Raw genomic sequence first — 23,075 nt, forward strand, 5'->3', positions numbered from 1 at the left:
CTGAGTTGCTTCTGATTTTGTTTTGACTTTTATGAACACTGTGGAGTCTTCCATCTGTTGTTCGTCTGTGAGAATTTCTGTAGGGTAATTCTCTCCCCATGTTCTTTCCTCCCTTTGTGATATAGCAAGACCGACTTAACAACAAAATCAATTGGGTGTGGGACACAGTGCAGTGGTAGAGCAGTTACCTAGCATGTTCAGGATCCTGGTTCAAAGACTGGAGAGATGTTTTATGGGTGGAAAGGAGGGTCTTACTAAGTTACCAGGCTGGCCTCCAGCTCACACTGTCCCCTTGCCTCTGCCTGCCAAGTGCTGGAACAACAGCTGTGCATCAGTGCACTCGGCTCCTGGACTACTTTTGTGGTTCAGGAATTGACCACAAAAGGGATTCACCCTTCAGCCTTGTGCAGGCTTAGGCAGCCATCCTACCCTGGATCACAGCTCCAGGCCTGAAACAGGTTATGGTAACCTGGAGTTACCTAAGAGAAGCATGGCCCCCTGACCCTTGCTTGACCATGAAGCTGGAACACCAAGGGCTTGTTAGGTAAGGGATATTTCTCTCATCGCCCCACCCAAACCCATCCCACAATCCCCTGTTGCAGAAAATTTGTTTATACTGTGTGACGATGTTATCTCTGTGATTGGTTTAATAAAGAGCTGAACAGCCAATAGCCAGACAGGAGAGAAGAGGTGGGACTTCTGGTCAGAGAGAGGAACTGAGGATGAATCAAGGCCACACAGTTGGTAATAGAAACTAGATCTGATTCAGTGGTTAAGAGCACTGATTGCTCTTCCAGAGGATCTGGGTTCAATTCCCAGCACCCACACGACAACTCACAACTGTCTATAATTTCAGTTCCAGGGGACCCAACATCAACGCACATAAAATAAAAATAAATAAATTAAAAAGGAAACTAGACTTAAAACCATTGAGAAGTTCAAGGATTGAGACCATTGATTTGTCCCTACCCTCACTCCCAGAGAGCTGATAGTTATACCACTATCATCTATTTTATCAGAAGTCATGCAAGCTTGAGCAAGTAACTTGATCTCTCTGTGCTCCAGGTTCTCATGTATAAGATGAGTTTGTGAGATCATCTGCCTCTAGAGGTATCTTAGTTACGGTTTCTATTGCTGTGAAGAGATACCATGACCACAGAAACTCTTAAATAAAACATTTAATTAGGGTGACTAGTTTAAAGTTTCAGAGGTTCCGCCCATTATCACCATGACAGGGAGCATGGCAGCATGCAGGCAGACGTGGTGCTGGAGCTGAGAGTGCCACACCTTGACCAGAAGGCAGCAGGAAGTCAACTGACTGTCCCACTGAGTAAAGCTTGAGAAAGGAGACCTCAAAGCCCACCCGACAGTAACACAGTTCCTCTAACAAGGCCACACCTCCTAATAGTGCCACCCCCTTTGGGGGCCATTTTCTTTCAAACCCCCACAAGAGTTGTGATGAAGATTAATACATCAATGCACAGAGAATCTTCCTCGAGCATGGCTGCCATCTACAGTGTGTCCACCTTCTGCCCCTCTTGGGATCTCTGCTGGTTCCTAAGACTTGAGCTCTTCCTCAAACCTCATGTCCCTAAATGAAGTGGTTCTGGGGAAATACTAGAGGCCAGGACCTCACTCCTGAGATGTACCCTTCAGTCTATCATTTTCCTTGCCTGATGCCATTAAAAGCTGCCACCACCTGGAGCAAGCTGAGAGGCGGCCCACACACTTTTTATGAAAATCCAGCTAGCAGGTGCAGAGTGGAGATAAGCGGTTCAGCCCACTGGGAGGCTGAGGGTACCTCAGATAAACAGCAGGAGCAGGGAAGGATATAAGACAGAGAGCTGAGCCAGGCAGCCAAGGGTTGTTTGAGTTATTAGAAGTCAATGATGTGATTAATTCCTGGCTGGGGTGAAGGGAAAAAGAATGTGCTTGAGGTTGTAGCAGCAGACAGGATGGGAGAGATGAGCATGTCCTGGAGAGAACAGCCCCAGCCATTAGCCCCCAGCTACCTGTTGACTGCTGTAGGGAGGTCCTCTGAGACCTAGGGGCTCCCTGACTTCTTAGAGGGAAAGTTCATAAAGATCAACAAACCTCAGCAAAGAGATCTCAAAATGGCATTTTGTAGGATCAAAGCCATAGGGCAAGCTAAAGGGAAGATACAGAGAAGACATGCTGGGTGCTCAGACTGGGAAACACACACCACCGGGGCACCTTTATGATCAGGCTGTGCATCTGATCATGGCCTATGAACCTGACTGTGGTGTATAACTTGACTGCATGGACCTGGCTGTCTTGATATACCCTGTTAGGAAGCACTTGGTGTGTGCCAGGGCCCAGGAGGATTAAAAAATACCACTATTGTGAGTGTCATATTTATTTTTCCTGTTAGGACAAAATAGCTGGCAAAAAAACAAAACAAAAAAGTAAAGAGTAGAGGGTCTTGGCGTGAGGCGAGGGGAGCTGGAGATGGGAGCAGAGGCTGAACTCAGGTTCTGACAAGATGGCCGGGCCACCCTGCAGGATCATCAAGGAAACCCAGCGTTTGCTGGCAGAACCAGTTCCTGGCATTAGAGCAGAACCAGAGGAGAGCAATTCCGTTATTTTCATGCGGTCATCGCTGGCCCCCAGGATTCCCCCTTTGAGGGAGGGACTTTTAAACTTGAACTATTCCTTCCAGAGGAATACCCAATGGCAGCACCTAAAGTACATTTCAGGACCAAAATTTATCATCCTAATGTAGACAAGTTGGGAAGAATATGTTTAGATATTTTGAAAGATAAGTGGTCTCCAGCACTGCAGATTCGCACAGTTCTGCTATCAATCCAGGCTTTGATAAGTGCTCCTAATCCAGATGATCCGTTAGCAAATGATGTAGCCGAGCAGTGGAAGACCAATGAAGCCCACGTCATAGAAACAGCGAGAGCATGGACTAGGCTATATGCCATGAATAATATTTAAGTCTATCAGATCATCGAGTGTACATCACTTCTCTTGTTCTGCCGATACTCTTCCTTTTTTGTTTTCATTTAATGGACACAGTCTTAGAAACATTACAGAATAAAAGCCAAGGCACCTTCATCTTTGGTGATTACATGCACACTAGCAGATCTATGTCTTGTCCTGATTCACTGTTGGAAAGCATGAGCAGAGGCTAGAAGTGTCATCCGGGTTGTTGTGAAGTGTTTAAAAGCAGTGACTCTGCTTGGATTCATTTCCCCATCATGGTTTAAGTACAAAGCACTGTGAATGAAGGTAGTTGTCAGGGTTAGCTGCCAGGGGTATGGGTGTTTTTATTTTATTTTTTAGGGGGGAGAGTTTTATTTTAATTTTATGGTTTCCTTTCTCCCTCCCCCTCTTATGGGATCTAATTGCAGTGGTTAAATGCAGCTAATCAGTTTTTTAGAATATGCTCTCTAGCCAAGTCTAACTTTAGATGCTATAGATGGATAAGCTTGATTGTCTGAACCAAAATGGGAACATTAAATAAACATCACACCTCTCACTAATAACATTGTGACTTTGCTGTCAAGTGTAGATTCTCTGCCCCATCCTCCCAAAAGAAGAAGAAAAGCTTGTGACTATTTTGTATGGCTTATCTGGAAACTTCTGTAAATCTTATATTTTAGTAAAATATTTTTTGTTATTCTAAAAAAAGAGTCGAGGGTCTTATGCGGGCTCACTGTCTGTGGGTGCAGCCTGTTATAGTGGAGAAGGCTTGGTAGCAGGAACATCACACTATGATCTGCAAGTCCCAAAGCATCACTCTGTATCCTGGATCTAGAATGTCCCCCACAGGCCCATGTGTTAAAGGCATAGTTCCAAGATGGTACTCTTAGAAGGCAGTAAGGACTTTTAAGAGGTGGGACCTAGTGAGAGGAAGACCATGGGGGGAATTCTTTAGCAGAAGATTTCGGGACCCCCATCTCTCCTTTCTTCCTTTCCAGGGTATTCTGCTTCTTCCAGGCTCACAACAGTGAGATCAACTGATTACAGACCGGAAACAGTGAGCCCAGAGGGTCCTCTCGGTTTATGAATCAATTATCCCAGGTATTTGTTGGCATAACAGAAAGCTGCCAACAGTTTCTGTTCAAAGAAAGGACACTGTCCAATATGACTTGTGTCTGCTCTGAACCCTCAACTCGACACATGGTGGGATAAGGGGTTTATTGTAGTAGATATGACGGAGAGTTCAGCAGAGGTATCTGGAAGGGTCCAGACTGAACCAGGCCATGGGGGCAGGGAGAAGAATGAGAGAAGAGAGAGGGCAAGAGAGGGGACCTGAAGCCAGGAGCAGAGGACCAAGGGAGCACATGGCCAAGTTGTATAGAAAAGAAGAAGCTGGGGAAAGGGAAGCAAAGCCCGGCCCATAGGCTGGAGAGGTTTAGGGTAGGGGGTGGCGGTGAGCCGTGCTGGAAGGAGCCAGGACTCTGTAGCTTGTGGTGCTGGGAGAACCTGGCAGTTAGCAGCTGTTTTGATGGGGCACAGCAGTGAGCAGGCACGTGGTGTGAGGAGGTGGGCGGGAAATGTTGATAAGAAGGATGTGATGGGTGGATGAAGAGCATTGGTCACAGCTCGGAGACTTGGGTCGGTGCTGGTTGGTGAGGAGGTGGCTCCTCCCTGGGCTGGCTGGAAGTGCGGTGTCTGAGAATCTAGGAGTGGCTGGGAGCACTCAGCTAAAGGAGAACTAGGAGTGTTGGTGAGCAACCCTGGGCAGGTATGGGGCAGAAGCCTAACACACTCGGAAGACATCAGGTGGCTGTAGTTAAGGTCTGAAAATATCAGAGTGCTGTAGATGAGAAAGAAGCTGTCCCCAGACTCCTTTTGAGAGCACACAGGTGCTGGCACTCAGAGAACAGGCAGGGAGGGCTCTGTAGTGCGATACATGGCTTAGGTACTGAGTGAGCCTTGTCCCAGGTTTATTGGGGACCTGACAAAGATGGTGAAGCAAAACAAACCTGGTATGGGCATGCGGGCATCCAAGCAGGAGCTAGTTCTGCTCTGGAGGGGCTGAACAATCCAGGGACAGAGAATCCTTGCATTGGGATTTGCCTCAGGGCAAGACTCTGCCTCCGAGACAGACATGAGTCCCAGCTGTCCTTCTGTTGTGCACTGGCTACTGACCTCGAGTCAGTCGCGTCTCTATTGCCTCAGATTCTACATCCATGCAGGGGAAAGCAGAACATTTTGTTGGTTTCTGTGAATGACTATACCATGAGTAGGGCACACTGTGTGACATTTCAGAGGCCCCAGGCAGCAGTAGCTCTTAGCTGCCTTGCCTTGGGCCCAAGTACTAGGAGAAGCTCCTGAGTTCTCACTAGCACTCAGGGAATGGGTAAATTTTCCTCTCCTACTACTCAACATTCTGGGCGGAGAAAGACAAGGGTGGGCTTTGCATCCAGAGGGAAGAGAGTAACAAACTAAGGAAGAAACAGAGGGACTAATGGCAGCTGCTGCCAGACCTGGTCTGAAAAGGATCTGCACATGGCCACCTGAACTGTGGAACACAGGTTAATTCATGGGTCCCATGGCATCTGTGGGCTTAACATGTTTACCTCAGAGCAGGTCTAACAGAACCAGTCTTCTTGTGGGCATAACTGCCACTGGTTCTGCCAAAGGCTGTTAGTCTTGGTCTCATCCTTTGCTAAATGGCTAAATGGGATAATCACACACCCTACTGAACAGGCAGGACTGAAAAAAAAATCACCAACGAAGGAATGGTGGCTTGATCTGTCTGGAGGGTGATGCTCCCCAATTCTACTTCTGGCAGAGGGTGGGACTGAGCTGACAGACAGCTGAGATGTTCGTCCGGTCCAGGTGCCTCTGTTTTGTTGCTTTCTGTTTTAGACGGAATGGATCCAGCTGCACTTGCTATCATTTTAGAGTTTCCCTGAATTCTATGTCCAGTAGCCTGGGCAGGATGCTTGCTTAGGAATTTGACCAGGACTAGCCCACTGTGTGCATGGGTTAGGGGACTCTGCAGGACACCCGCAAGCACAGCTCTTGCTCAATGGAGCTAAGTTCATAAGTATATTCAAGTTTAGGAGTCTCCGCGTGTTCTCTCTGGTTCTAGAGACCATCACAGAGCTAGGAAAGATGCCTGCACATCCTTGAAGACGCTGGTGTTTGGAAGTGCTGTTTCGGTTCTCTAGGGTTCTAACAGGCACACAGTGAGCATTTAGAATCCAAGCACAGCAAACAGTTTTTAAACATATCTTTTCTCTTGGGAGACCCCCTGCTCCTTCCCCAGGGATCCTAAGCTCTAGAGACCCAGATCACCTCCCTTCCTGCAGGTGAGGGCACCAAAGCCCAGCGAGTCACCTGCCAGGCCGGCCCAGCTTTGCCTGTTCAGCTCACACCAGGACAGCCCCTGTTGGGTACCCCACCCCCAATGAGTGCCAGGGAAAGAGATGTCGGTTTGGAAGCAGGCTAGCCTGAACTCAACCCAGGGCCTTGTTTAGCAGGTGGACATGGTGGTAACAGCTAGACATAGTAGTACACATAGCACTCCACCAACACCTGAGAGGCCAGCCTGGGATACATACTGAGACACTGTCCCACAACAAAACACAATAAGAGATAGATGACAATACCCACCTCTCAGGGTCTAGTAAGAATCTAAGGTTCTTTTTTGCATATAAAATTAATATTTGAGCAAAGCATATAATTTATATGTATTTTAGATAATTTAAAACTTACCTCTAAACATCATACCACATCTCCTTAGAACAAGTACGAGGCTTTACGTTCACAGACTAGTCATCCTGATAACACATTTCCCTGGAATGTTGCTGGTGGTTCCCACAGCAAACCTTAGCTTACTCTTTCTGCTGACTCAAAATAAGAAGCTGCCTTTCCCACACACGTGTGCATACATGCATTAGTATGTATACACGATTGCATGTGCACACTTACGTGTACACATACCTTCATAGTTTCATCGGGGTGTAGCTGTCATAGCACCCCCATAGGGCCCTACACTGTCAACATTCTAAGGTTAACTTGTGAGCCAGTAAGCCAGCCCAGCTCAAGCCCAAGGAGATGGGAAGTTAGAAGAGTTTCTCAATACAACAAAATGCGTCTATCACATGACAGGCCAGAGAGCAAAGCTTTTGAGAAATACCATAACTAACCACTTTCTGGTACTTCCCACTTAAAATAGCAAAGCTGAAACATAAAGACAAATTTCTTTCTTTTCTTTTTCTTTTCTCTCTTTCTTTCTTTCTTTTGGTTTTTGGTTTATTTTTATTTTATTATTATTATTTTTTTTTGAAATGGGTTTTCTGTGTATTCCTGATTGTCCTGGAACTTGCTTTGTAGACCACACTGGCTTCAAACTCAGAGATCTGCCTACATCTGCCTCCTAAGTGCTGGGATTCAAGCTATGTGCCACCACCGCCCAACATAAAGACAGATTTCTTAAGGGTCCCGGAGCCCTGGCGTTTCCAGAAAGAGAAGACTGTAGGTGCCACCTGTATGTATCTTCCATGGTGACTCCAACCCTATCTACCCTCACCAAAGAAACCAGGATGTATTTTTTAATAATTTGTTGGTTTTCTACTTTCTTCCCTTAAACTTTTTTAAATCAAGAAAACCGAATTTAAGCTAGGCATGGTGGCAATACCTTTAATCCCAGCACTCAGGAGGCAGAGGCAGGCAGATCTCTAAGTTCAAGGCCAGCCTCATCTACACAGTAATTTCCAGGACAGCCAGGGCTACACAAAGAAACAGTCTTAAAAAACCAAAACCAAGAAAGGAAAAAAAAGGGGGGGAGGATGGAAGGAAGGAAGAAAACTGAGTTTAATTCCTTGAACATGTGGTACCCATGAGGGGTTCTCTTAGTGCCTGTAAGGGCTCAATGTTAGTACATGATGTTCCGTCACCCCTTGTTCTTCAGGCCACTTCCGTCCTACACACCTCTACCTTGCTTCCCCACTCACTCACATGAACCTGAGTTCTGACTCTCGACGGACCAGGACTTCACGGAGACGCTGGATTTTCACCATCTCCAGCTCGATCTCCTCTGGCATCATACTGGTCTCAGCCATGGAGATGATGTCCAGCTGGCCTGTGTGAACAGGAAACTGGTGTCAGGACGCTAATGCCATGAGGGCTTTCAAAAATTCCCACCAGGCATGGGGGTGTGTTCTTCATCCTAGATACTAGGGATGTGAGTTCGAGTTCCATCTGGAACACACAGGAGACAGGAGGGTTGTGAGTTCGAGTTTCATCTGGAACACACAGTGAGATCCTGTCTCTCCAAAAAATAAGAATTTCTACAGGGAAAATTGCGCTATTGCTTTGGGGAGCAGCCAAAGCCCCAGCAGCCATAACACACCACAGGGGCAGAGACATGAACTGGGCTGACAGCAGATGTGAGAGAAGGATCCTTCCAAATCCAGGAAACCCACGGTGCTACGGTTTAAACGTGACTTGTGCCCCAGCATCATGAGGTGAAGAGAAAGTGGAGTCTCTGATACATGAGAGAGAAGGCATGCTTCTTCTTCCACAGGCCTGGATTAGTTCCGTAGGAAGCACTTGTAATAAAGCATGTTCCATTTTCCTAGCTCACTCCCCTATCCTGCACGTACCTGCTGCCGTAACCTTCACAGGAACAGTACAAAAGAGGGACTGTCTAGGGAGCAGGCCAGAGCCAGAGACCTCTGTGGGAACAGGCCTGAGCCAGCGAGTCAGCGACCTGAGCCGGAGCAGGCCCAGGCCCGAGGCAGCAACCTCCACAGGAGCATGCTTGAGCCAGTGACCTCTGCCAGAGCAGGCCCAAGCCAGAGACCTTTGTGGGTCCAGGTGCGAGTCCGGGACCTCTGAGGGAGCAGGCTGGAGGCAGCGACCTCTGCGGGACTGGGCCCAACCAGGGACATCTACAGGAACAGGCCTGAGCTAGCAACCTCTGCAGAAGCGGGACTGAACCAGTGATCTCTACAGGAGCAGGCCAAAGGCAGCGACCTCAGCGACCTGAGCAGAAGCAGTCCCAAGCAAGCAACCTCCATGGGAACAGGCTGGAATGACCCCCAGTACTACAGAGCGACCCCCAGGAGTGCTGAACAACCTCCAGGAGCACGGAGTGACCTCTGGGGTGATTGGAACCGTAATCCTGACTGCACCACAAGGAGCGGCCTTGGATCCACTGGCACCTGGAAGATGGATCATCAGAGACACAGCCAATCAGAGGAAAAGATGGTGACACACTTAACACCACAAAGAGCAACACGACACCAATAAAACAATAAAGCAGGAGAAAATGACCTAGAAAAATAACTTTAGGAGAATGTTTGAGACCCTTGAAGAGGAAATGAAAAATTCCCTCAAAGAAATGGAGGAAAACACAGACAAAAAATTGGAAGAAATCAACTAATCCCTTAAAGAAAACCAAGAAAAAGAAATCAAACATATGAAAGAAACGATTCAAGACTTGAAAACTGAAATAGAGTTAATAAAGAAAACACAAACTGAAGAAATTATAGAAATGGAAATTATGAGAAAATGATCAGGAACCACAAATGTAAGCATAAACAGCAGAATACAAGAGATGGAAGAGAGAATCTCAAGCACTAAAGATAAGATAGAGGAAATAGACTTATGGGTCAAAGAAAACATTAATTCTAATAAAAGCTTAACACAAAATATCCAGGAAATATGGGAGACCACAAGAAGACCAAACCTAAGATTAATAGGGACAGAAGAAAGAGGAGAAGTCCAACTCAAAATCACAGAAAATATATTCAAAAAAAATCATAGAAGAAAACTTTCCCAACCTAAAGAAAGATATTCATATGAAGATACAAGAAGCTTGGAGAACACCAAATAGACTGGATTAAAGAAAAAAGTCCCCTTGCCACATAATAATCAAAACAAAAAACATACAGAATAAAAAGTATATTAAGAGCTGCAAAATAAAAAGGTCAAGCAACATATTAAGGGAGACCTATCAGAATTACACCTGACTTCTCAATAGAAACAATGAAAACCAGAAGGTCCTGGTCAAGCATCATGCAGACATTAAAAGACCACAGATGTGAGCACAGACTACTATACCCAGCAAAACTTTCGATCACCATAGATGGACAAAACAAGATATTCTGTGACAGAACCAGATTTAACCAATACCTAGCTATAAACCCAGCCCTACACAAAGTACTAGAAGGAAAACTCCAACCCAAGGAAGTTGGCTACATAAACAAAAACAAAGACAATAGATGATCTTACAGCCACAAATCCCAAAGAAGGGGAAAACACACTCAACATCACCAACAATAAAAATAACAGGACCTAGCAATCACCGATCATTAATATCCCTTGATATAAATGGATTCAACTCATATATAAAACACACAGGCTAATGGACTGGATATAAAAATAAAATCCATCCTTCTGCTGCATACAAAAAACATACTTCGGTGCATGAGTCTGGGACCTCTGAGGGAGTAAGCCTGAGCCGGTTTTCTGCAGGTTTGGGCACATCCGAGTCTGGGACCTCTGAGGAAGTAGATTGGAGCCAGAGACTTTTGCAGGACTAACCCCAAGCCAGGGACCTTCACAGGAGCGGATCCAGACCAGAGACATTTACAGAAACAAGTCTGGGCTGACAACTTAGACCAGAGGAGGCCTGAGACAGGAAACTCCATTGGAGTGGAGCAAACCCCTGGGAGCTCCGAGCGACCTCCAGGAACATGGAGTGATCAACACGATAACTAGAACTGTAACACTGACTATACCACGAGGAACAACCTTCTGAGCCTTGGATCCACTGGTTCCTAGAATTTTAATCACCAGAGTCACAGAAAACCCCGACCACATCTATTAGAGGAAAAGATGGGTAGACAAGGTGAGAACACACGCAACATCACATGACACCAGTAAAATCTAGAGACCCTTCAACAGCAAGACATGAACAAACAAACAGAGTTGAAGCAGAAGAAAATGACCTAAAAAATGACTTCAGGAGAATATTTGAGACTCTTAAAGAGGAAATGAAAAATTCCTTCAAAGAAATGGAGGAAAAGACAACAAAAAATTGGAAGAAATCAGTAAATCCCTTAAAGAAAACCAAGAAAAATCAGTAAAACACATGAAAGAAACTATTCAAGACTCAAAAACTGAAATAGAGACAATAAAGAAAACACCAGCCAAGGGAATTATAGAAACAGAAATCATGAGAAAATGACCAGGAACAACGAATGCAAGCATGAACAGCAGAATACAAGACATGTCATAGCCAGAACCTAGAAACAACCTAGATGCCCCTCAGCTGAAGAATGGATAAGGAAGATGTGGTACATTTACACAATGGAGTACTACACAGTGGAAAAAGATAATGACATCTTGAAATTTGTGGACAAATAGATAGATCTAGAAAACAACATATTGAGTGAGGTAACACAAACCCAGAAAGACAAATATCATATGTGCTCATTCATAAGTGGCTTTTAGATATAAAGCAAAGAAAAACCAGACTACAGTTCACAATCCCAGAGAACCTAGACAACAAAGAAGACCCTAAAAGAGACATACATAGATATAATCTACATAGGAAGTAGAGAAAAGACAAGATGTCCTGAGTAAATTGGGAGTATGGGGATCATGGGAGAGGGTAGAAGGGGAGGAGAGAGAAAAGGGGTGGGAGAATGAAGAAAAATTTACAACTCAACCAAAAAAATTTAAGAATCAAAAATTAAAACAGGTCAATACCAAAAAAAAAAAAAATCAAAAATTGAAACAGGATCCATGTCTACGCCAAAAAAAAAAAAAAAAAAACCATAAAAAAAAGAAAAAAAACAGACCTTGTTTTTCTAGAGTTCTTAGGTCTCCTGATACGTTTGTGTGACTAACAGGCTTTATATTACAGGACATTAAAGGGACTTGCTTTGCAAAGGGTGATCTCAGGAATTAACCACTTATGTATATCTAATGGTAATTAACTGGATTAAAAAACTTAAGGTTTATATAAATTATAAACATCTAAAAATATAAAAGTCTAAATTATGAGGATTTAAGAAAATGATTTAAAATATAGAAATATTATGCTATTGTTATACTAGAATTTCAAACGTTCAAAGTTTTAACATCAATAGACCCCCTGGTAACTGCTACCATTATCAGTCACAAGTTTAAGATTTAGGATTCCGTCTGATTGCCTTCTAAATATGGACTTAAAGATCCTGATCCTCATGCTAGAAACATGTCTGTCCCACTGAATATTCAGCCCTCTGGTTAGACTAAAAAGAGTGTTCATGCTTTGTAACCCAGAGCCATAGCTCTTGCTATGACTCAAATGCACAAGTCAGCTCCGGCTATTTTTGTTGTTGTTTGTTTGTTGTGTTTTAGAGACAGGGTTTCTCTGTGTAACAACTCTGGCTGTCTTGGAACTCACTCTGTAGATCAGGCTGGCCTCAAACTCACAAAACCGTGCCTACCTCTGGTTCCCAAGTGCTGGGATTAAAGGCATGCACCACCACTGCTGGCAATTCTGGCTGTTTGCAGACACCACTCGGCTTTTTTCTCTACAATGTGAATTTCAGCACAGATCACAAGCATCACAGTGTAAGTTTCATAGAAAGAAAGGCGTAAGAATTGGATGCATCTGTCACAGGCCAGATGGGCTCCAGCCAAGACTCCTATCCATCAGCAGCCTAAGCTTTCCTGTCTACTGCCTATTCCTGAGGGGGATGCTCCAAACAGAAGTTCCTTTAAGTTAACTTTGCTTTCTACCCCTGGTCTGTATCTGTCTTGGCAGAGTTGCACTAAGCTGGTAGGCACCATCCAGAAATCAGTCGCAAACTAAAAGTGCTCCAGTCCCAGGCAGTCCTATAAAACTGGAAAGTCCCAGAGTTGCCGAAAGCTGAAGTGACCTCTCTCTCTAGCTGGTCAACAGACCAGCTGCTTCTGATGCAAGTCCCATCACCCTAATCCCTCCTGGTCTTTTCACTAACATTCCATCTTTCTGGGCCTTGACAATGGTGTCCTGATGTCAGCACGAAGTAGTTTAGAGACTACACACCTTTATCCTCAACAGAAGGCTGGAATGTTAGACCAACAGGACCTTGGCAAAGGAGACAAAATGGCTTACCTTTAGTACCTATTGGCATACCAAGACTTTAATGGTCTTAAAAATTTTGTGCTTTTTATGTTAACTAAACAGGTATAATTTGTAAACAGGTCATGCATCTTTTGATGTGTTACAAATTTTGTCATATTTCACCCCCAGATAAAGAATGCTAAAACCCTAACAAGAATTTGACAAGGACACTTAAGACAAGGGGGGAATGACAAACAAGCCTGCCTCCATTTTAGGAAGCATCTTATAGTAACCATATTTTTTTATCTTACATTTTTAAAAATTGATTTTGTTGAGCTATATATTTTTCTCCACTGCCCTCCCATTCTTCCCCTCCCCTTCTACCCTCTTCCATGATCCCCACACTCCCAATTTACTCAGGAGATCTTGTCTTTTTCTACTTCCCATGTAGATTAGATCCATGTTTGTCTCTCTTAGGGTCCTCTTTGTTGTCTAGGTTCCCTGGGATTGTGAAGAATTATAATGACCATCTTGCCACCCTATCTTTGTTTCAAAAGCTTGTGGCCACCTTGTTATGATTGTGTTGTTATACTCTGCTCCTAAAACCCCACCTATATTGCTTGCCATATCCATGATTTGGAAATCCTCTTCCCCAGCTTTAGGGAGAGACAGCCTATGCACAAAGAATAAAAAAGCTTGTTTTAATTAATTGCTTGCTTTAATTAATTTGACCATGATGATTTAGGTTGGTGTCTTTCTCCTCCCATCTTTGGGATTAGCACATACCAGAGCCTTCTTAATAGAATTCTTATGAAGAATAACAGGTAATGTATGCAAATCTTGACACACTAGTACTCCACACAAGACCCATAATCAATGCAATCAATGGTGCTCCAATTTTACCTGTACTAATTTTATAAATTGGAACATGAGCAATAAATGCTATTTTAAGCCCCTCTCAAGTCCCCCTAAACATGGGGGGCCCTAGAAGTCACCTCAGTCTGTGCCAGGAGGTGACTCCCTCCTCCATGTGTGAAACTGATGTAGAAGTATGCTGCTTCCATATACCCTTGAATTAGAACTTAGCTACTGTTGTTAAGTGTGGAAAGCAACAGCTGCTTCCTTTTCTTCTTCTTACACACACACACACACACTTTTGTTTTGGATTTTTGCGACAGGGTCTCTCTACCATCCCTGGCTGCCATTATGACTTGATTATTGTTTTCACTTGGAAATTAAGCATGACGTAAGGAGACGTGATTGTGTGTCAACTTGACAAGAAGAGGACTTGTGATGGCTGATCTTGGTTGTCAACTTGACTACATCTGGAATCACTAAAACCCAAGCAGCTGGACATGCCTGGGAGGGATTTTTCTTGGTTAGCTTCTTGGAGGTGCAAGAGCCACACTAGATCTAGGTCATGTGAAGAAAGAAGACTCACCCTAAAACAGGTCACATAAAATGACACGGAAGCGGGAAACTTCTGTTTTTTGCCTGCTTGCTCTCCCTCTGGCTGGCAAGTTTATGTACTCTGCTCCCACAGTAGCCCTTCACTGGTATCAGAACCTGTTTCTTCTAGATTCCAATTTAGACTGGAAACCAGCAGCTCTCTAGGACTTACCTAGGACTCTAGCACCAGACTGGGACTACTGAGACATCCGGTCTCACAGACGGAACAGATTGTGGATCCTCAGCCTTCACACCCTGTAAGCCTCTTTCATAAATGCATATCTATTACATCACTCTATCATCTCTGTTCCCTTAGAGAATCCTTCCTAATGCAGATTGTGCATTAGGGAAGTGAAGGATGCAGGATGTGGGGCTTATTGTCTGGTCAGCCTAGCTGAATCACAGAAAGGGTTCAAATGTCATACTGTGTAGTCCTTGCTGGTCCAGAATTCTCTAAGCAGAGCAGAGAGACCGGCCTCAAATTCAGACACACTCCTGCCTCTACTGGGGATTAAAGGTGTGCACCAACACACAAGACCTACAAGTTTTCTTGAAACAAAAGAAAAATTAGAAAACTTCCACAAATAATCTCCAGAAAGAGGCTTTTTTAAAAAATCAAGCCAGATTACGGTTGCAATCCTAGCACTCATTAGGAGGACGCAGGAGGATTGCCATGAGTTTTAGGCCAGCCTGGACTACATAGTGAGTTCAAATCCATTTTGGGCTCTTTTAAACAAGAAAATTATAAAATGAAACACCCAATCAAAATTAAAAGGTCACCTGTATTAATTAAAAGGACTCAACAATATGCTCATCAGGATAAAATCAGTGAACTTGAGGCCAGATGAGTAGTATTGCCCAATCTGATCACAGAAAAAGCAAATAGACAGATGAGGTGTACACTTGTAACCCAGACTCAAGTAGTTGCTGCTGGAGGATTGAGAGTTCAACGCCAGCCTAGGCTACAGAATTTGAAATCAGTCTGAGCTCTATGGTGAGACCCTGCCTCTAAACAAATAAGTAACCAACCTTGAGGCGCCACAACAAGAGTAAGAGCTTCAGGCTGGGAAAGGAAGAAATACATACACAGTGGCCAGTGAGATAGCTCAGCAGGGAAAGACTTGCTGCCAAGCCTGGCAACCTGAGTTTGATCCTCAAGAGCTATATGGTGAAGAGTCCAAGAATAAGAATATAGAATTGCAGGTTCCAGAAATAGAAATGTAGAAATAAAGAAATTGATGTGGGATTTCCCTCTGTATGCTGTGAATATGTTTTATTACTATTGGTTAATAAAGATGCTACTTTGGCCTATAGCAAGGCAGAATATAGGTAGGTAGAAAAACTAAGCTGAATGCATGGAGAAGGAAGAAGGAGTCAGGCAGATGCCATGTATCTGCCAAAGGAGATAGATTCCAGGACATTACCAGTAAGCCACAGCCTCATTGAAATACATAGATTAATAGAAATGAGTTAATTTAAGATGTAAGAGCTAGCTAGAAACTTGCCTGCGCAATTGGCCAAATAGTGTTGTAATTGATATAGTTTCTGTGTGATTATTTGGGCCTGGGCAGCCGAGAAACAAAAGTACAGTCTCCTTTTACAAAAGGTGCCCAAATAATTGGGGCTAACCTACGGGATCCACCACCCACTTTAGTCAGGTGCTTGTATGCCCACTTGGGGTTAGAAGGAAAGTAACTGAGAGTGTACCAACCTCTCAGCACCCCTGCCTGGGCAAACAGCTGGATTGGGTCTGCTAGGCATACACAGGCAGGAGAACATGACAGATTCCCACCACCATACACAGAGACACTTCCAGGCCACACAGCACACTGCATGGCAGATTTAACTTTTACTCAGACTGTAAAACTTTAAGACAATTGTGAGGACAATTCTGAACCCTCTCAGTCTCAGCAGTAGTGCTCCCCCCCGCCAGAACCAAGGATCTAACAACTACACATGCATGTACTGAGATGTTGGGAACTTTCCATCTCCCTGGATAGGGGCAAGATTAGCCTTAGGTGTTGACTCAGTTACTGGTGTTTTGACTCAGTCCCTGGGAAAGGGGCAAAGTGATCCTCAGGTGTTTCCCCCTTACCTCATCTGATCCGGCAACCACTCTCCAGCCAATTATTGGTAGTAGCCCTTTTGAATAAGCCAATTATAATAGTTAAAGAGCAACCCCAGACACTCCTCTTGCTTCTATGGTTTTTTTCCTTTAAAAGTAGCCCGTACCAGCTATTCGGGGTCTTTCTGGCCTCTAATGCTGAAAGACCCTGTCATGACAGAAGTAATAAAATCCTCATGCTTTTACATCAGATGTGGTGTGAGAGACGGTCTTTTGGGGCGACTCCTCCTCGGTGATTGGACTCTAGCGTCCAACAAGACAAAAAGGGTTTATGTGCTGCTCACTCCTTCCCAGAGTTGAGGTAGTGAGCACAGTTCCCACCTAGAAGTCCCAGAACTGGCAGTAAATGTACCTCTGCCATGTTAAAAGGCCAAGGGAGGTGGATACAGCATCCAGGACTGCTGCTACCAAGATGCTTATCACTTTAAGAGTGCTCCTGGTCAGAAAAGAGCTACAGATATGCAATAAAGACATATTCAGGCAGAAATAAACCTCTAGATGGGTCATAATGTGTTTTTAAAAAATGTACACAGGCGTAAGATAAAAAGAAAATGGGTATAGGCAGTTGCAGAAAGAAATATTTTTTAAAAATATAACAGGGGGACCAGGAGTGGGGCCAGGCCGGGGGTGGAGGGGGCCGTGGCCCTCGCTCCACCTTCTCCCATCATGAGCCAGGGAAGTCCTGGGGCCTGGGTCCCCCTCGCTCCCACCTCCGGGCCCTTGGTGCCCCCTAACCCGTTCGTGCATGAGTTACACCTCTTCGGCCTCCAGAGGGTTAAGTTCTGTCTCCTGGGGGTACTGATGGCCCCAATCCAAGTGCTTCTAGCTTTTATTGTCCTCTTTCTCCTCTGGCTCTTTGCATGGCTCCAAGTAGCGGGTCTCACTGAAGAGCAGCTTCAGGAACCAATTACTGGATGGAGGAAGACTGTATGCCACGACAGGGTTCTTGGTCTGAGTCGCCTGCTCTTTTTCCTGCTTGGCTTCCTCCGGATCCGTGTTTGGGGACAGAGGGCCTCTCGCCTGAAAGCCCCTCAGACAGTGGTTGGTGTCTTCAGCTACTTCCAGCAGGATGCCAAGGGTTTGGTGGACTTCCGAAATGTGGCCCTTGCACTAGCAGCCCTGGATGGAGGCAGGACCCTGGAGGAGCTGATTCGCCTGGCCTTTGCGCTCTTTACTGAAGAACAGGCAGAAGGACCTGGCCACCTGCTATACAGAGACTGCTTCAGCACCATCCTACACCTGTTGCATGCTGAGCTGTGCCAGCCTGGAGGCAGCCAAGGCCTCTCCCTCTGTCAGTTCCAGAACTTCTCCCTCCATGACCCTCTGTACGGAAAGCTTTTCAGTAACTACCTACCCCCCGCCCAAGCCTCGAAGAACCTCCCAGATACCAAATGCCTCATCCCTAAGCAGCCCCCCCGCCCTGGCCAACAGGACAGTGCAAGCCCCCAAGCAGAAGGCTGACTGAGCGCCTCAGCCTCTCACTCTCTCCTCAGCCTCCCACTTCAGCCCTACTCTCAGGACACTGTCCGAGGCCTCTCCTCTGCCCAACCCCATCTCTGCTCCTGATTTTTTTTTTTTTGGTTATCATTGTTTGTTTTTTAAGTTTATTTTAATTTTTTTGATTGGTGGGGTTTTTGTAAAAGACTATTTTATATATAACTATAAATATATATCCATTAAAAAAACGCGGTCCCAGGAATGCAGTCATTAGTTGTGAAGGAAAGAGATGGATAGTCAGCTGCCAGATTTCCATTGGAATTTTTTTAAAAACTACAGGTTGATCTTGGTCACACCTGAATTTTCTCACTCACAAGTGGACTGCGGTATTTCCTTCATGGAAAGCATACAGTGATTTTGTATCTTCCGATCCTGTTAGCCCCCTACTAAATGTGCACATTTTCATAGACTTCTTCGTGAACATCTTTTTCATTCCATTCCCTCATGCTCTGTCCTCATTAAAGATGGAAATATTGCTTCCTGCCATTCCATATTTAAAAAAAAAACAAAATCATTAAAGAGACAGTAAAAGTAATATGAAAGAGTACAGACAGTCATAGATTAAAGGAGTAAGAAAAACAAGCCACGTAAAGATGGAATGTGCACAGAGTCAATAATTATGTACAACAAACACCAGGAAGCAGTTTAGAGAAAACAATGCCCAAATTCCCAAAATGATTGTTTATAAATGTTTATTTAAAAGGTGTTGAGTATAAATCATTAGTAATCATAGTCAATTTCTCTTTTTTTTTTAAAAAAGGGGGAGATATGAATATAGAGATGAATACTTTGCATTGGTAGGGGTCTTGGTCTATTGGTACAAATTGAGGTCAATTTTGTTACTGTATATATATATATACATTTCTACTCTTATTTAAAGTATTATGTTTAGACAGCTCATTTAAAATGTAATTTATAATTAAAAATGACAGATTAATAGATAGCCATTTTTAATAATCAAACTCATAATATTATTAGTTAGGTTTTCTAAGATAATACAGAGGTCTATTTCAGATGGATAGGTATTCCTCAAACCTTTTAAAGACCTACAGGATTTCACATTTAAAGAGCTTAGACTTGTCTTGATAGTGAGACATATCTGCTTCTTGCAGCACCAATTACCTCTGCAGTAATCACTTTAGAGAGGTTGATGGACACTGAAGAAAGTTGTTATGGTATTTGCCTTCAATATGACAAGGTTAGCCATTTGGGCAAGAAAATGTTCTTGCCTGGACTGCTTGACGGTATACTGTATAAACTGGATATGCTGGAACCCACAGAAAAATGACTGCTGAACTTGCCAAAAGAAGGGACAGCCCTTCAGGGTTCCTGCTTCATGAAAGAGTCTGCCAGACATTCTGCAGGGCACAGAAGAAAGTGACTGACAAACTGCCAGTATAGGCAAAACAGTCTTTCAAATTTCCTGCTTCATGGAAAAGTCTGCCACATACTGTGGGCCTGTAGGCTGAAGATGGATGCACCAACATTGCAGAAGAACTGTGGGTAACTGTCCAGACAGTGAGATGTCAATTCTAGAGCTTTGGAAGCTGCTTACAATGTATTTCCTGTTTTCTTAGGTAATATTATTTCCCTTCTCAGATCTTTGATGTAGTTGAAGACAGTTATAGTTATAATTTTCCTTAGTTAAAATAAAAGATAAATTAGATACAAAACTTTAAAATTACGAGATAAAATAGATGGTAGAATATTTTCTTTAATTTTGTCAGATCAAAAAGAAACATCGCAACTATAATTCTTGCTTGATACCTGTTTTGTTATATGTAATTTTACTATACTAAAGTTAAAACCTTCCTTTTATTTAGACAGAAAAAAGGAGATGATGTGGGATTCCTCTCTGTATACTGTGAATATGTTTTATTACCATTGGTTAATAAAGATGCTGCTTTGGCCTATGCCAGGGCAGAATATAGGTAGGCAGAAAAACTAAACTGAATGCAGGAAGAAAGAAGGCAGATCCAGGCAGACACCACATAGCTGCCAAAGGAGAAAGAGGCCAGAACTGAAAAGTTTTTATGACCTGATAATCCTCACCACCAATCCAATAATTTGAATTAGACCAAATCCAACCGAATGAGAAAAAGCCCAGGTTTAATGTATGCCAGTGCTCCTGGGTGGCCTTCCAGGCCCCAGAGAGGAGATGGGGAAGAAAGACTGGGAAAACCACAGAGAGGGGAAAGGAAGACTGGGAAGACCACGGAGAGGGGAAAGGAAGACTGGGAAGACCACGGAGAGGGGAAAGGAAGACTGGGAAGACCACGGAGAGGGGAAAGGAAGACAGGGAAGACCACGGAGAGGGGAAGGAAGATTGGGAAGACCACGGAGACAGGGGAAAGGAAGACTGGGAAGACCACGGAGAGGGGAAAGGAAGACTGGGAAGACCACGGAGAGGGGAAAGGAAGACTGGGAAGACCACGGAGAGGGGAAAGGAAGACAGGGAAGACCACGGAGAGGGGAAAGGAAGACTGGGAAGACCACGGAGAGGGGAAAGGAAGACTGGGAAGATCATGTGTTCGTTCTCTGGGGGCAATTTAAATACCCTGTGGGAGTGGTCTTGAGCCTCTCTGGGGAGAGGTCGATGTTTGGTGGGCTTTCTCAGAGGTGGAGTCTGGACTGAGGTAACTTCCAGGAGAGGGAGCTTGGAATGAAACTTTCCACCAAATATTCCAGACTCTTTGGATATATGGATGCCAGGGGTTGGGGTGGAGCCTTAACCCAAACAAGAACATTACCAGTAAGACACAGCCATGTGGTGATACATAGATTAATAGAAATGATTTAATTTAAGATGTAAGAGCTAGCTAAAAATATGTCTGAGCCATCAGCTAAAGTGTTGTAATTAATATAGTTTCTGTGTGATTATTTGGGTCCAGGCAGCTGGGAAACAAAAGTATAGTCTCTTTTTACAAGAAATATAGGTTGTAAGTCTAGGAGAATTAGACTGTCAGCTGTTGGTGGAGGCTGCTTGTTCTTTTCCTGGCCGCACAGACCCTAAATAATCACACAGAAACTGTATTAATTACAACACTGCTTGGCCAATCACTTAAGCATATTGCCAGATCATTCTTTTATCTTAAATTAACCTGTTTCTATTATCTTATATTTTACCATGAGGCTTGTGGTTTATCGGTACTGATGTGTGGAGATCTTGGGCATCTTTCTCCTCTGGTGGCTATATGGCATCTCTTTGACTCAGCCTGCTTGGTCTCTATCCGCTTGGAATTCCTGCCTTGCCCTATTCCGTGCTGCAATAGGCCCAAGGCGGATTCTTTATTAGCCAATGGTCTTCACAGCATACAGAGGGGAATCCTACATCAGCCAGAAGCTTTTTCAGCAGCTTAAGAATTAACTATTATCAGTGGGTTACTTTGCTTTACAACCCATAGCTCTGTTTGCAAGGTTGAAGTGGCCCTCTGCAAACTGAGAGTGACTCTGCATTCTGAGGATCAACTTTTAGACATCCCCAAGTCACTCATGACCAGCAACTGATGTGATCTAAATTAATGTTTAAATGAAGGGATGTATGTGACTTTTTGGTTGCGATTGTCCTACTCTTTCTTGCTATGCAAAACTGGCCATATCAGGGGACTATAGAGCTTTGGTAAACACCATCAGGAATGCCAGAGAGAAACAATGGGCTAAATGCAAACACTAGTTTAACCAAAAAAACCCTGTTAATGAAAATTGTTTTTTTTTAAAAAGTAATTTATATCTGAGTTTCATCTCAAGATTGTAAAAATTCTTTTGTTCATGTCTGATGTTTGCTTCATCAGACAAAGGGGAGTTTGGAAACTGCTCCTGGCCACAGCTACAGAAGCCCATCACTATCTGTGGTCACAGCTATAGAATACGAAAGAAGAGAAAATGTCAAATGAGATAAATTCAAAGAAATCCCACCAGCATTCCCCATTAGAATTCAACAAAGGAAAAGATTCTGAAAGAAGGAATCCAAAGAGGGAGGAATGTAGCTTAGAGGGGGGCACTCACTTGAATGATTGTGGACGTGAAATAAGGGCAACTTGCAGAAAGCGCCTCAATGTGTCTCCAGATTGAACTGTGCATTCTGTCTTTGAGGGGTGATTTTTAAGTGCGTTCTCCATTGAAGAGAAGCTTAGATGCCTTACTGGGAATGAACCTGGCTTTAAAGAATGACTAAAAGAGGTCTCTAATCAGAGAGGCAGGGTGACAGGGGAAGACTTGAGATTTTGGGAAGAAAGATGTTAGGTGGATAACGGGATGAACTGCTTTTCTCGTATGTTCTTAAGTCATATTTGATACAAAAATAATATAAGAAGCAAATGTTATCACCTGATGTGGTGCTCAATGTATTTAGGAGAAGGAAATACAGTGATCCTAAAGTGAGACAGGGCGCACGCCTGGTGGTGCAGATTTGTTGTCCGCTGAGACAGAAGGATTGCAAGTTCAAGACCAGTCCTGAATACAAGGCCAGCTTGAACAATTTAGTGAGACCCTGTCTTAAAATGAAAACATTTTTTTAAATTAATTAATTTATTTAATTATTAAAGATTTCTGCCTATTCCCCACCACCACCTCCCATTCCCCCCCTACCCCAATCAAGTCTTCCTCCCTCCTCAGCCCAAAGAGCAAGCAGGTTTCCCTGCCCTGTGGGAGGTCCAAGGACCACCCACCTCCATCCAGGTCTATTAAGGTGAGCATCCAAACTACCTGGGCTCCCACAAAGCCATTACGTGCAATAGGATCAAGAACCCATTGCCATTGTTCTTCAGTTCTCAGTAGTCCTCATTGTCCATTATGTTCAGCGAGACCGGTTTTGTCCCATGCTTTTTCAGTCCCCGGCCAGCTGGCCTTGGTGAGTTCCCGATAGAACATCCCCATTGCCTCAGTGTGTGGGTGCACCCCTCGCGGTCCTGAGTTCCTTGCTCGTGCTCTCTCTCCTTCTGCTCCTCCTTTGGATCCTGAGACTTCAGTCCA

At 44.1% G+C, this 23,075-nt stretch overlaps 1 protein-coding gene and 1 pseudogene across 1 annotated transcript in view; one reads left to right on the plus strand and one right to left on the minus strand.

Annotated features, from left to right (window-relative positions):
* Positions 1–23,075, minus strand: part of Bmerb1 (bMERB domain containing 1) — an 89,650-nt gene that overhangs the window by 24,330 nt on the left and 42,245 nt on the right. Inside the window, exon 2 of the mRNA XM_057774125.1 lies at positions 7,945–8,068. Within this exon, the coding sequence (XP_057630108.1) occupies positions 7,945–8,068 (124 nt within the window). The remainder of the gene's footprint in view (positions 1–7,944; positions 8,069–23,075) is intronic.
* On the plus strand, positions 2,054–4,791 carry LOC130877166 (ubiquitin-conjugating enzyme E2 N-like; annotated as a pseudogene).

The sequence above is a fragment of the Chionomys nivalis genome, chromosome 7 (assembly GCF_950005125.1).
Source record: "Chionomys nivalis chromosome 7, mChiNiv1.1, whole genome shotgun sequence".
Taxonomy (NCBI): domain Eukaryota; kingdom Metazoa; phylum Chordata; class Mammalia; order Rodentia; family Cricetidae; genus Chionomys; species Chionomys nivalis.